We start from the raw sequence: 16,139 nt of genomic DNA on the forward strand, positions 1-16,139 counted from the left end.
ACCCCCTAAATTATTATTCTGTGTGTGGTTCAGAAAAAAATAATAAACAAGGTTAACATATATATATATATGTGTTTTATATATTATATATATATATATATGTATATGTACATGTACATGTACATGTACAGTATAGATATGCAAATGCAGAAATATTTAAATATTTGAAACCTTGATGTTTAAATACAGTATTGCTGTATCTGCATATTTATATTTTATTTTGATTAATTATAATAAGTATTATTATTATTTAAATGCAATACATTTGTATCCATATATACTAATTACTAATATTAAATTACCTACAGTATACTTATGGTTATATGTTCAATATTATTATGTGCTATAATAATATTAAACATTCATTCTACAGATTCCTTTTTTTTTTTTTGCACAAAAAACACTGCCGTATGTACCATTCTGTTTTATTTCAAAGTTATCATGACACTGGCCCTGACAACTGTCTCAGTTGTGGATCTTGTGTTCCTCTGTGTGTGGTAGATCAGTTCTTGAAAATGTTTACATCACCACAGAGATCTCAAAGGAAATTATTATTATATAATCGCTGAAATTATTTGAATGATGTACGACCACTTCACCCTACCTCCTTTTCCTTAAAGTGTGTGTGAAATATGGCATAAGGGTGTCACTGCTCTATAGCTTTTTATCATCAGCATGTAACAAGCGTTGACACCTTTTACAGCCCTAGCTATCCACTTTAAGGTCATTGGAGCTATATTACATATATTTTCAAAGCACTAGACTCTACTGATCCCACTCCACAGAGTCTTGTGTGTTGCGTAAATGTGTTTTCCTCAGTGGTTGTCTGTCAATGTTGGCCATGTACTATCATGCACGTTTGACTCCAATGAACCTGTGATTGTTTTTTGACAGAGTTCCACCAGGACATGGAGCCCAAGCTCAACTGCACCAAGAAACTGCGGCTTCACGTCAAGCAAGATCCGTGGAACCTGCCCAGCAGTGTTCAGGCTCTCACACACACCATAGCCAAGTTTGCGGAAGGTCAGTGGTTTCAAAACAGACACACACCACATACGTAAAATCCTGGCCAAAAACAACCACTCAAGGAGCTCTTGATAGGGCTAGATGCAGTCGCAAGAGAAGTTGAAGGGAATTTTTCAAGCACACACTGCTAAATGTGAGTTTATAGAGGGGAGAGAGTGAGTATTTGGCATAAACTCCCACAGGTCAGTTGTCAGCAATGGCTGAAAATGTAATCTCCTGCAATTTAACTGCCTTATGCTGCTGAATGTGTCTGTGTGTAAGTGCTAAATGTGATGAATTTGCAGAATAAACAACAGATAAACATTATAGTGTGCAGTCCAATCTGGTGTGCTTAAGACTATAACAGCAGTAATAATAATAATTGAAATGTTACTAGCATTGGTTAATTTTTTTGTAATTATTTTATTTTATTTTATTATTAATTTAATTTAATTTAATTTAATTTAATTTAATTTAATTTAATTTAATTTAATTTAATTTAATTTAATTTAATTAATTAATTTATTTATTTATTTATTTTTATTTATTTTTTCAGACGAGTTGTGCCAATTCTCTGTGTTGAATTTCAGTGCAAAACCTTCATATTCACTTCACTATATACAGCAGAAAAATAAATATTTACTTTTTTATTATTAATAATAATAATAATAATAATAATCAGAATTTTTTTATTTTATTTATTTTATTTTATTTTATTTTATTTTATTTTATTTTATTTTATTTTATTTTATTTTATTTTATTTTATTTTATTTTATTTATTTTATTTTATTTTATTTATTTCATTTCATTTCACTTCACTTCACTTAAATGTGCTAAATCTGAAGCTAAGGAGACTGATCTTGTCCTGATTTTTATTAAGTGAACTTATTTAATGATTGACATTGCTTTTTATGTTTTCTCAGAGGTGAAAACTCGGCTACTGTTGGTCCTACTGCAATACACAGGTGGGTGTCGATTAAAGCAAATTCACTTGGGCATATTATTCAAATAATTTACATGACACATAATGAACATTCATCATTTACGGTCTCTCCACCACACTTTTATTCATATCTTATGCACTATAATCTGTCACACCAAACAGTAGGCAGTCTTTTGAGGTCACCCTGAATAAATGACTTGAGAATTTCTCCACACAGCAGTTCTCATACACCTGCAAACAGCAGCCCAGCATCCTTCGAGAAACATTATCCACATGAGCGGAGTCCTTAGAGACATCTGCAATCCCCTTAAGGAAATTTAATTGAATAAAAAGACATAGTTTTTCAAGGTTATGACTAGAAAATGTAGCTAAATTAAATACATTTGGCAGGGAAAAATTAGCAGCCTTTTGTTATGCTGTCTAATGTGTTTTAGGTTAATTGGGAAGTGAGAAGATTGTTTAATATGTCTTTAGATCATTTGTCAGCACTCTTTTGTTCTGATCAGTAGCGGCTTCTGAGCGTAAATTCAGGTAGGGCAGATTCTGGGTCTTAGCGCTAGTTTATGATAAACATTTTACAAGCTTTATTTTCTAATCGCTGAACACATGCATACACACTTTTGTCAGATGTCAGCCTGAGGGTGGCGCTCTAATGTTGATTGACAGACACGTGTAGTGAAAATAAGAAATCTGAAATCTGCCCCAAAGGCTTTTAAATAGAGCGCGCTGCAGTTCCATTTTTCACCACAGATGTACATTGAAAAATTGTGGGGCGCTGTAGAGCTGAGGACGGCTCAGGCACCCGTATCATAATACATGCCTGCCGAAGCCATACACTAAATTTTAATATATCTTGCTCACTTTACGACTTAAAAGAGTCTAGAAAATCCGAAAATATTTGTTACAGAATGCTGTACAATTTATTATTGATTCAGTTTAGAGGTCTGTGTTATGATGAATATTTTGGTGGGACTCCATCTGCCCTAGGCGAGCCCCGACTGGTTCTGATTTTAGTCTCTGAACACAAAACGTAATGTGAAGACTAAAAATAAAATATAATTTGAGAATTATTAATTTTGAATGAGATGGCACTAAAGACATAGTTCACCCAGGAATGACCATACAAGACAGCTAATGGCTTAGATTTACCACTACATTATGCTAATTTGACAGTTTTTCTCGTTCCTCAGACTCAGAGATTCAGCTGAGGAGGGATATGGTGTTCAGTCAGAGTCTGGTGGCAGCGGTTTGCTCTTTCTCAGAGCAGTTGTTGGCTGTGTTAAACCAAGCTCTCGGCCCTGAGAGTGAAAGTCAGGAAGCCAGTCGCCGCTGGCTGGAGCAGATCTCCTCTGCTGGTCTTCTGTTCCATTTCCAATCCCTGCTCTCCCCAAACTTGGTGAGTACCTGCCACGGTCAGTGTGCTTTAAAAATAAGCCTCACCAGCCTTTCTAGTCTGACATCCTCCTTTGATTTGGATATATTTTTGACCGAAGGCCACGTATGGCACTCGAATGTGTCAAAATCCTGCTCAATGTGGCCAGCATCTCACAGCCCAGTTGGATTTATCACAGCCTTCTTAGTTACAACATTATGGTGTTTTGTGTCTGATGCATAGCCTGTTAGATAGTTGTTAAAGCAATAAGCCATCAGAGTGATGTGAATTATAAGGAGTTTCTAAAATGATGTCAACAAATACATAATAAAATACATACAATCAATAAATACTTAATAATGTTCAAAAAAATGATAAAATGTATTAATTACAATAATGGCAATGTGTAAATAGCATTAAAGTTCTGTTTCAATTCAAGTGTTTTAGATTTTGTTTTATTTTGTTTTATTTTCTTCTGTTTTGTTTGTAGCCATTTAAGAAAATGTATTTGGTTTCATATTTTTGTTACTATATCATAAAATTATTTGTTTATGTTTTGTTTGAATTTAATCTGAAAATTAAGAAAAATGTAATATTTTGTAAAGGGCATGGAAATGGATTGAATTCAATATGTCGGGAGATATGGAGTGGGTCAGGGAAGATTTTTGACCACTTCATACGTTTGTTGTATTTCGTTTTGTATAATTTATATCTTAATTTCACTCGATTTATTGAATTTTAATCAATTCTTCTGGATTTAAATAAATAATAAGAAAAACAAACAATGCCTTGTGTAATGAAGTGCGTAACCAAACACAAGCCCACTACCATGCATCGGCGTCCTTAAGAAAAAGCCGAATTTGAATCAAGTGACAGGAATTTATTGAATTGTATATGTATATATATATATATATATAAAACATTTCAATTTCAAAGTCTGAAGCACTATGGTTGTGCTGAGGATTAATTTTAATGGCTGTGAGGATCAGTACAGAGCCTAGCTGATACTTAACAGCTTCCCTAGAGTCCATTATTTTACGCATTTAATGAGTGAGATAACTCTTCATTTAACAGAAAACTGTGTGTGGAGAACGACAGCATCCCTGAGCTACGTTCTTGATTTGTTTGTCCTTCTCCCTGCAGATTACATCTGCTTTTTGTTTACCGCAACCAGCTGCAAGGTCAGATCCACGTCTTTGCATTGTGACTCAGTGGAGTTTGCTGTCTTACTGAATTGATGACTGTAGCCATGAGTGTTCTCCCAAACACTGGCAATTTACACAATCTGCGGGCATCCCGACAGACCAGGGGATAATGCAGGATTATCATGCCTTGTAAAGTGTTTCTGTCTCTGGCTTCGACTCCAGATCAGATTTCACCTGGCTGTGATTGAGGCCAGAGGATTACATTTCTTTATTTGTGCGCCTGGGGATGTTCTTTATGTGAAAGATTTATTTGCACCCAGAGTCACTTTATGACAGGGTTAGAATGTGAAAGTTTTTCAGCCGAAGGATATAAGAGAAGATTATTTCGCTTACTGTTCATATTTCATGGAATACTTCATCCAAAATAATAGTCTGAGATTATTTACTTACCCTTCATGTCATTCCAAACCTGTATGACTTTCTGTCATCTTCACTCAGACACAAACAGAACATTTTGAAGAACCCAGCTATGTTCTAAGAACGTGCATTTTAAGAATGTAATTAAAGACCAGATAACTTAGAGTAAATGTTCTTTTAAAGGGGGGGTGAAATGCTCATTTTAACTCAATCTCCTGTTAATCTTGAGTACCTATAGAGTAGTATTGCATCCTTCATATCTCCAAAAAGTCTTTAGTTTTATTATATTTATAAAAGAAAGATAGGCTGTACCGAGTCTTTCCGAAAAAAAAACGAGCGGCCGGAGGCGGGCCGTGTGGGCGAAGCTAAAGCTGTGTGCTAATGCGCCGAGCTAACTTAGTAACAACACACAGAGACATTTGAAGCAGTTTTACTCACCGCCCGGTTCCAACGCACGGCTGCGAACCTTTGTCGTTGTGTGACTGCTCGATCCTTAAGCATTAGACGATCTGCAAATCCGTCGATCTGGGCTTTGTTTATAAAACAATCATCGTCGAAATGCAGGGAACAAACAGTCTTACACAACTCCGTTGATGCTCTGGAAAAACAAACTCCATCCACTGGTCCCTTAGCGCTGGGTTCTTTGGGAATCTGTGCAGAGTTGTCTTGCCCTGGCAACCAAAAACACACTTCTTTGGTGACATTGACTTCCCTAAAGCCGAGCACAGCGCTTAGATGAGGTACTGCTTTCGCTCTCTTCTCTCTCTGGTCTACGAGTGCGCGCGCGCTCGCGCTGTTCCTGGAGAAGTGCCCTTAGGACCCATATAAGGAAATTCCGCCCCAACTCACGTCACGCAGACCCATACTCGAAAAAAACTTTCCGAAACTTGTGACAAACCGGAAGGAGTATTTTTGGCACAGAAATACTCCTTCAAACGTACAATTTAATTTTTGAAACTTTGTCTATGTTTAGCATGGGAATCCAACTCTTTAACAGTGTAAAAAACTCAGTATGCATGAAATAGCATTTCACCCCCCCCCTTTAATGACATTGGAAGAATGTTTGTTCATTACTTTGAGAGAACCTTGTTGTTCTGAGATTTTCTCCTGTTAGCCGGGTAGTAACTGTTTTATTTGAGGAATATTAGGACATACAGCGTGATGTTTAGATGCAGTTTGTCATGACAGACAGGCTTAAATCAAGCATGTAGTCAGACTTAGTTGCCGCAGAGTCTAAACCTACATGTAAAATGAAGATTCCCAGCGTTTGAGACTTTAGTCTTATCTCCGCAGCCACTCTTCCCCCTCCACCCCCGAACACACTCAGGGGAAGGAGAGCAGGCTGCAAAGAACAACCCGAAGGTAATTTCTTGACATGATATCGCTTGGCAGCTTTTGTAGGCCCCCAGATGAAAGGATTGTGGCATCTGGCACATGGGAATCTTCGAGAGAGTCAGCCCACGTATCAGACAGAGGTGTCGCTTTCAGATGCGTGAGGACTGGTCCTGCAATTCTCACACCAGACTTGTTCAGATTTGTATGTGGATGGTTTCATCTGCAGCTATGGGCATACCGTGTGTACGCAGGCAGAAGATGAAGTAGAGAACAAATAGAGCAGAGGATGAAGAAAAGATGAATCTCTTTGCTTCTTCTTCTTCTTAGTGTGTCTGCTACATGAAGTTATAATTGTATTTTGCATCTATACCAAATGCCACACACCGCCACCCATTTAATTTTTTTTCATTGAACACATGCACACATATTCAAGAGGACACTGTAGTTTAGTAATGGTTTTGTACTTTCTGTATGTCATTTTTTCTTTAGACTGATGAGCAGGCCATGCTAGAAGATACACAAGTTGCTCTCATGGACCTGGAGAAGGTCAGCTTTTACTTCCAACAGTTTGAAGGAGAGCCTCTTGTTGCTAGTGAGTACTCTTGGAAGAAGCAACTTCCTTTTTGAACAGGAAATAATCTAAGCTAAATTTACTAGTATATTTACCGTATGTTTCCAGTGTCCCTAAAAGGTATTACCACCTAAACCACACTTAAAATGTATTTATGTCTTTGCATTATATGACAAAATATCAATTCAATTGGTATTTGTATTAAATGTATATCACACATAAATTTTTATTTATTTTTTGCTCAAAATGAGAAAACAGTAAATATATTTTTCTATTAAAATTATGAGTGTTTTTCATAAAGTATTTGAAAACTTTCTGTTGATAACTATTAGTGCAACGTGTCCATATTAATGTGATTTAATATGACATAAACATTGCTTAAACATTTTTAAGAATCCAAAGGTTTCCAAATATGTGTATATCAAACATTTATTTATATATTTATGTACGTTTTTTGGTATTTTTAATATAATTTTATATCAAATATAAACTGGTATTATATATGGCCCTATTTTACACTCGGCGCAATGCAGCGCCAAGCGCGGCGCAAGTGTTTTTTGCTAGTTTCAGCCCAACGCAGTTATCATTTTCACGTCCTGCGCCATGTTGTTTAAATAGCAAATGCATTTGCGCCCATTTGTGCGCCCATGGGCATGCTGGTCTGAAAACGAGGTGTGTTCAGGCGCATTGTTGGCGTGTTGCTATTTTGAGGCAACAGAAATAAACTGCGCCATTGACCAACTGAAACTTTGTCTAAAGTCAATGGCGAATTATTTATTTTGTTATTTAAAGAGCGTGTTAGTAATATGAGCCTATAGGCGGGTCCACAACACTCTGCTTATTAAACACACAGTGAAACACAGGAGCGCACAAACTAGCAAAAATATGAAAAATAAAAGGATAACAATGTGAAAGTTTATTATTTTGTTCATAAAGAATGTGGTGGAATCCAGCTTGTCCCGTAGATGGTCTGCTTGTGCGCGAGGTTAACCTCGCAAGCAGTTCCATTTGCGCTCTGGAGACTTGTTTGGTCTTTCCACTATCAAATTCCGCCATGTAAATAGCGAATCTGCCATGGCACGAGCTCAACTGGCATTTAGAGGGAATGGGAGATGAGACTCTGATTGGTTTAACGCACGTAAAGCCCAAAACACACTCATTACTCATTAAGAGAATAGGGGCAACCCTTTTAGACCATTTTCCCCATCGTTAAACTAGCAAAAGTGGATTCAGACACTATCTAAGTGCACTTGCGCCGTGCGCTTTAGACCATGCGCTTAGATCGTTAAAATACGGCCCATAATCTGTAATTTTATTAAATCATAATTATTACATTGTTAATACTTACAATAGTGGCAGCGTATGTATTCTTAACGTCTGTATTCAAGAAGTCACTTGGAAACAGTGTGTTTGCATGAATTTAGCATATTTTACATTAATATTTACATATTTTATTCATAAATCCTCTGACTCCATCATTCTGATTGGCTTTGTGTCTTTTTCTCCAGATATGCCTATCTCATACCAAGTCGAGGGCACACGGCAGGCTTTAAAGGTCTGTTTTTACCTGGAGGCGTTCTACTTCCAGCAGTTACCCCAGAGACTAAGACACGGTGGCAGCTTCAAAATCTACCCCGTCCTGTTCACCCAGGGTACGATGTGTTTGAATGGACATAGTTAGCTTAAAGTGTGCCAAAAAGTGCTGAATTGTGTTATTTTAAAGTGGAGCCAGTTATTGCCTCAACTTATTTTTTTACAAAATAATGTAACTAATACATAGCTAAATGTCTGAATAATGTAATTTTTCTTTCATAGCCTTGGAGAGCATGGAGGGATATTATTACCGAGAAAATGTGTCAGTGGAGGAATATCAGGCCCAAATCAATGCTGGATCTCTGGAGAAGGTCAAGCAGTACTACAAGAGACTCCGGTAAGTCATGCTTCACCTGTCAGTCAAACTTTAGCTCTGAAACTTCGCAATTTTCTCTCTACGCCTTCATACCTACGTGTAAAGCTGTCATTGTATTTCCTGATGAGGTGGAGTTGGGAATTCTGGGAGATTTTAACAAGTGGTTATGGTTGCTCGGTTGAATCTCTACCCTGTGAAGGACTGAAAGTGCCATTTGAAATCAAATAAAATGATGGAATCAATGATCAAGTTATTAGTTAAATTCCCCCTGTGGTGGAAATTAAGCTTTTAATGTTGTTTATGTCTATGTGGTGTTTTTAATTGGCTTTAAGAAAAAACATGTGCGAATTCATAAGTCAACACCATTGTTGAGTATTTTCTCTTTAAAACTGCAGTGAACCAAAGACAGTTTCAGAAACGCGGTTTGAAATCGCTGGAGTTTTTGACGTCACAAACTACCTTGTAACCAATCAAATGAACGTGTGATCGTCAACGAGTGAATCTCTGAGCTGGTGTGAGTGAGTGGAGGCGGGGCTAATTTGCATATTCATAGAACTGCGTATACTAAATGAGTCAAGGGTGTAGAGTTACATTCAAGCTATTTTAAGGCATGAAGATTTTTGTTTTTTCAGGAAAAAAACTTTTCAATATTTCATTTTGGTGATCAAAGGTGAGTTTTAAGGGATTTAAGGGATATTGACTATAGGGGGACTTTAAACATTTTTAAATGTAAATAAAAAAAATCACATTTTCAAACTGACAAATACATAAACATTCGAAACTGCTTTAATTATGTCAGTCTGTTTGTATAATGGTTTTTTGTTGGGATGAAGATGAATTTGCCCCCAGATCTCAAGATGAGTTCAATTCATCAGTCTGTCAAAACTAGACTTTATTTCATAGCCACAACTAATGTCTCAGATAAACTATACAGCCAAAGGTATGTGGGTACCCAACCATTCTGAGAAGGTATTCCAGGAACATTGCTGCAGTATATTATGAGAATATTCCCATCTAGGAATCCTGATATCTGTAGATCAGTGTTTTACATGGCTTCATATTTCTTTGGTTCTTTAGTTGTATGTTTAAGTCTTCCAGAGGTCTCTTGGGACATTAAAATGGCTGTTGAAACATGCAAGTTGTATCCAAACCCTGAACATCAGCACTGATACTCAGAATATGAGTGAATTTGATATGTTTATGGAAAATAATCATCATGCAGGACCCTAATAACATGGTCTCTGAGCAGATTATGTTTGCTTTATAGCACACAAGGTAAGCATCTGGTGTAGATCTCGCCTGTAATTGGTTACAGTGTGCTGAGGTCAGCCAAGTTTCATTGTGTTACACGTGCCATAGGGGCATATTACTTTTGAGATTTGAATGGAAGCAAGCCTGCCAATTGTACCAGAGATCAAGTACAGCCTTGGCTTGGTTTGAGGCCAGTGGAAAATGTATGACGGGTTATTCAAGAAATATTGTCTCATTATGTGCAAACACTGTTTTGGTTTGGCTTGCCAACATTCGGGGTGTAATGCTGACAATTATCTACACTGTGCTCTCTGGCATACTGGCATTTTGAAAAAGCCTATCTATATTCCACTAATAACACAATTCTTTAGAGCCTTTTCCATCCTCTTGATTTCTGAGCATTGGTATTGGCATTTTTAAGCCGAGCTTGATGGATTTGTATCGACTGAATGTGAAGTGCGAACATGGAATGAGGAAAAGGCAAATCCGCTCCTTCTTCAAAATGTCACTGTTCTTATATGGATATGACAATGAGGCGGCTTTGTGCTAGATGCTAGATGCTAGTCTTCAAAATTCTTAACACGCTGTCCAATTTTAAAATTGACCAGTAATGATTTGAATGGAAAAGAATACCAAAATGTCTGGAGTCTAAGGGATAGAGGGATGTCTATAGATTGTTTATTATCCAGAGCTAATTTTAATAGTACAATCAACATGTGATGGGAGCACTAAATAAGAAGCATTATATTGCTTATCATATGCTATAATACCCAAAGAGAATTATCATTCCTATTTACCTCTATTTGAAATATGAGCTACTGTATATACTGTACGTATATGTTGCTTCATGCATCACCATGATGAAACAAAGACACATGTGCATTAAACCCAGATGAAATATATTATATATTGCTGTTCAAATGTGAAGTGAATTACTTCTGACATTACTGATGTTGCTCATCAGAGTAAAGCCAGGAGATTGACTTAGTGGTCTTACCAGAAAGACCGCATCTGTCTTTACAAAAAGACCATCTTTAGCACATGCCAGGAAAAATTTGGGGCTATAATTTCAGCTAAACTGTATTCTGTTTGTCCATGTCTATGTCTTAAATGAGATAATACATCACTTGCGATCTCCTCCTTTAAGTCAATCTATTCTGACTGATGAGGTCATTATGAAACAAACCTGATCTGAAAATAACAAACACATGTCTGGTCTCATGCAAATGAATTTTGCATTATGTGCCTTTCCATTTCAATTCATATAAGTATATCACATCCATCACTAAACTACTTAGTTGCTTAAGGCTAGAATTGTGAACCTGAAACCTTTTGTATACCTTCCCAGATCATTAACCACAACATCGTGTCACAGTGGGGATTCTGACAAAGAGCAGACACTTAATTCTTGGCCAGTTTCTTTATTCAGTTGGTTTACTGTCCAGTCTCTCAGTCTGTGACATCTATAAAATCAATTTTGTGTATATATAAGTATTGATGATTGATGATTATTATTAAGTTTCCTAAAAATAATGTCACTATACTGGTTTTGCCATTCAAAAGTTTGAGGATGATTGGACAGAGATGTCCAAGAGTGTCTTCAATAGCACAAATGGCATTAGAGTTGGTAAATTCAATTCATTTCCATTAATCAGTTCAGTTTCTTTGGCATAATCACTCAAAAAATGTCTAATGGAAGTTTGGGAAGAAATGTCTAGATTTATTTTTGAACTACTTTTACTGTTTTAGTTGTTGCATTAAATGTGTTTAATCTTTTTCACTGCAGCGACTTTTTGGCTGTTTGGCTGAGATGATGATTCATCTGATAAAAAAAAATCATATATATATATGTGTGTGTGTGTGTGTGTGTGTGTGTGTGTGTGTGTGTGTGTGTGTGTGTGTGTGTGTGTGTGTGTGTGTGTGTGTGTGTGTGTGTGCGTGTGTGTGTGTGTGTGTGTGTGTGTGCACAATGTATATTGTACAGTATAATAATTATTTTATGTAATGTCCCCATAAAACATGAAAACCCAACATTATTAGTATTGTCCTGTTTTACAGTTCAAATATAAAACAATTCTTTAAAAAAATTCCAATTTACAGGATGGTGTGAAAGAAAGGTGCAGCTAGAACAGAGAGACGCATGCCATGTACAGTACTATACTTGCAGAAGTGAATATGTGAGATTTTTGCCTTTATTTGTACTACATTCAGCACTACATTAGCTCACATTATCAGCGCGCAGGTCTGGAAGAAGTTCAGATAAATATGCAGTGTTAATGTGGTCTTTATCGAGTTGATGTCAGCTCCAGTTGTGTCTTTTCATGGTAAGCACTCTTGGAGACAGCACAGTACCCCTTTTCATGTGGAATGGAAATTAAAATAGTTTGACTACAGTTGGCACATTTAATCAAATCCATGACTCATCTGGTAGTTTTTAAGCTGTTCAACTTTGTGTCCAGTTCATGTCCAGTTCATCTCCCTTCATAAATAAGACTTCAAAGTATGGGATAGAAACTGCTTCTAATACACCCAGTAAGTCAGTAATACATTTGAGACCTTGATGTGGCATCAGATGTGGTGGCTGATTTGTCTGATGATGAACCGCCAAAAAAGACTCCAGCCAGCTTCTTTCATTTCAAGTTTTGTGGATTTTTAGATTAATTCCACAGCTTTGTTGACTAAAAATAAACTTGGTTTTTTGATTGTTCTCCTAAACAAGGCATCACTGCTGATTTCAGATCTAAACTCCACATGCCCACAAGTTCTTCGTTTTTTCCTGTGTTACTGAAGTGAGACTTGTTTGTAGTGGTCTCTGCGGTCCTAGTCATGTGGATGTGGTGTGTTTGATACAGATGGGTAGCTCGTTCTTGTAGCACTCTCACCCTGTGTTAGGTTTCTGGATTGTGGGATGTGTGTGTTAGACAGCTGGATTAATGGCCATCCTTATCATCCGGTAAAAACACAATGCTTGGCTAGTCGCGTGTCTAGAAGTTGCCGTAAGAACTGAAATTGGTTATCTGGTCCCAATGGGAAGACACCTAAACATGGGCTGAAATATATTTGTGTGTGTCTGTGTCTGTTAGAGTGCTTTTATGACAGCTTTGATGGAACCAGCATGACATCATGTTTGTGAATCGGTTTGTAATTAGTCGAGGTTTGTTGAGGTCATGCATTGGGTCATGGTGGCGGTTGAGGCCTAGAGCTATTTGTAGATTTATTGTCTTCTGAAAGGCATGATGGCCTGATAATGACCATGACACAATGCTGAGCCTCAAAGAAACCAAATAAAAACAAACCTTTGGCAGAGGGCACAATATTAGCCAAAACCAAAAGTAAATGCTAGACCAGGAGTGTCAAGAAAAAATAAATATGCATGTTTGGACAAATATGACGAATTGAATTTTATAAAATTTTATTTCAGCAAATGTTCACTATGCATTCTTAATGATAATGTTGCTTCTCTTTAATCGAGAAGATCATAGTGAACACCTGGCTACTTCAGTTAGCACTGAAACCTGAAGATCATCATGAATTTTAAGGCCCTTTGAAACTTATGGTCTTGTTTCCTAATTTTTATTGCCTCTGTCCTGCAAATGACTTAATTGCATGATTTAATTTAAACGACACATATGTCAGGGTAGATAATGCTGTTAGACCCCTGTAAACTTCACACTGCTGTTGCAGAGAAATACACACTTCTCTTCTCCAGACTTTACATGAGCATGACGAATCTGGGTAACATTTTAGTATAGGGTCCAATTCCCACTATTAACTAGTTGCTTATTAGCATGCATGTTACTAGGATATTGGCTGTTTATTAGTACTTATAAAGCACATATTAATGCCTTTTTCTGCATGACCATATTCTACATCCTACCCATTACCTAAACTGAAAAACTTACTAACTATTAAGTAAGCAGTAATTAGGAGTTTATTGAGGCAAAAGTTAATAGTTAGTTAACAGTGTGAATTGGACCCTAATCTAAAGTGTGACCCAATTATGTTCTGTGAAATATATATGTATACTGTATATATATATATTGTAATGTTTCCATCATTAAAGGAGAACTCCGGTCAATTTTAACATTGAGCTAATTTTTTTGTAAATTTGTAGTGCTGTCAATACAGAGAACAACGACAAAAATCGGAGTTGCCTAAACCGTGTTATCCTCTTTTTAAAATTTGCACCCTGTTGACTTCAATGGGGCAATATTTAAACCTGCTTTTAGCCTCTTAACATCCTTGATGTGTCATTACAAGTGCACAGGTCATGTGAGTGATTCCTTCAGAGTGATCACAGGTGAATCTGACTGCAGTAGATGTGAAAGATATGAATAAAAATTATGTCATTTCAGCCAGCGCACATACCTGTATTTTCTTCCTGTTTTCGGTCGAAGTCCATAGTAATCGATTGTCGAGTTCACGCGCGTGATCATAGGTAACTAAACCTATACATGGATTTCTCGGCGACGTCATCACTGCTTGCGCACGCAACCAAGAGGCAAAAGACCCTTGTCTTCATACAGGAGTAAAGGGTTTAGGCTAGTAGCATAGTGGTGGTGTTGTCGCTAAGTCAAAATGCCAAGGAGTTGTTGCGTAATTTATTTACATGCAGGCCTATCTGTTGTGTTTTATCTGCTCATTTAAATTATACGTGTTGTAATTCCAAATCTAGGCGAATGGAAGAGTGGGACAGAAGGAGGAAGTTGTATGTTATATTCTTTCTATTCATATTGACGAGCTGCACATGACCACATAGCACGTAGTTGTATGCATCAAGGGATTTTGTACGCTCTAATCATTTCTCTTGTATACACACTTGGTGTCTGAATAAGATCATTATATATATCAGGCCATACAATTGCTGGCCACTTCTTGTCATCCACAATCCAAAGATCGTCATGTATTGCGTAGGGATCCGGCAAGATCTCACCATTGCTGAGAGTAAGTTTTTTAATATAATCGCCACGGTCGGAGATACTAATGGCTTCCCACATAATCTATCGTCAAATTATTGATTTACAGCAAAGTAACGTTATATGTGTCATGAAATGTTGCAGGTCGTAAAGTAACGTAAACAAGGTTAACTTATATAAAAGCAAATTCGGGCTCTATAGATGCTGCACTGCTAACATTGGCTATTACATTACTAACTTAGTCTAACATGATAATTCATACATGCATCACAGTATGTCCGGATTTTGATTTGTAAACAGTTGGACGTTTTACATAATGTTGTATTAATATGAGACACAAACAAACAGATCCAACTCTGAAATTGCAGTTTATTTTTGAGTCAACAAAAAATTACAAACAATGCGAAATCTACGTTAATTACAATGTTCTTTTACAGAACTCGGCATAACAGATAGCGGTTTTCTGCCTCCTGGATGCGCACGCATCCGGTATTGTTTGTATACAAGAAACCCGTGTATGTGTGTGAACTCGACAATCGATTACTATGGATTTCGACCGAAAACAGGATGTAAATACAGGTATGTGCGCTGGTTGAAATAACATCATTTTTATTAATATCTTTCACATCTACTGCAGTCAGATTCATCCGTGATCACTCTGAAGGAATCACTCACATTGGCTGTGCACTTGTAATGACACATCAAGGATGTTAAGAGGCTAAAAGCAGGTTTAAAACTTGCCCCATTGAAGTCAACAGGGTGCAAATTTTAAAAAGAGGATAACGGTGTAGGCAACACCGATTTTTGTCGTTGTTCTCTGTATTGACAGCACTCCAAATTTACAAAAAAATGAGCTCAATGTTAAAATTGACCGGAGTTCTCCTTTAATAATTCTCTAATAATTGATAATTCTCACATTATCAGTGGATCTAATAATTCCCTTTTGATGGAGTTTATGAATGTATGTAAATGTGTTTTGATGTACTGTGGTATTGAAAACAAATTTCAGTTAAAGAATTAAACGCATTGTTAATTTGATTCAGTAAACACCTCTATTTGCATCTAAATACAACTCTATACTATCATGGTCCCGCTGAGGCATGCTGTATTCATTCATCAGTGTCTAAACATGCCTGAAGACCCCAAAGCACACTGGGTAATGCTTGTGAAATAGGGCCAGAAGTGTTTTTTTTAGGTTTTAAGATGAAACAGTGCAGTGAATGCAATTTGCTTTTAGGCCCAGCGAAATTGGTCCCATCCTTGGATCCTGTCCA

The 16,139-nt window shown here is 36.8% G+C and overlaps 1 protein-coding gene across 1 annotated transcript in view; it reads left to right on the plus strand.

The window, feature by feature from the left end:
* prex2 (phosphatidylinositol-3,4,5-trisphosphate-dependent Rac exchange factor 2) overlaps positions 1-16,139 on the plus strand; it is a 152,081-nt gene that overhangs the window by 102,421 nt on the left and 33,521 nt on the right. Inside the window, exons 30-35 of the mRNA XM_081353151.1 lie at positions 895-1,023; positions 1,930-1,971; positions 3,140-3,345; positions 6,708-6,810; positions 8,298-8,441; positions 8,605-8,719. Coding sequence (XP_081209277.1) covers positions 895-1,023; positions 1,930-1,971; positions 3,140-3,345; positions 6,708-6,810; positions 8,298-8,441; positions 8,605-8,719 — 739 coding nt within the window. The remainder of the gene's footprint in view (positions 1-894; positions 1,024-1,929; positions 1,972-3,139; positions 3,346-6,707; positions 6,811-8,297; positions 8,442-8,604; positions 8,720-16,139) is intronic.

This window comes from Scardinius erythrophthalmus (genome assembly GCF_964197995.2).
Source record: "Scardinius erythrophthalmus genome assembly, chromosome: 22".
Taxonomy (NCBI): Eukaryota; Metazoa; Chordata; class Actinopteri; order Cypriniformes; family Leuciscidae; genus Scardinius; species Scardinius erythrophthalmus.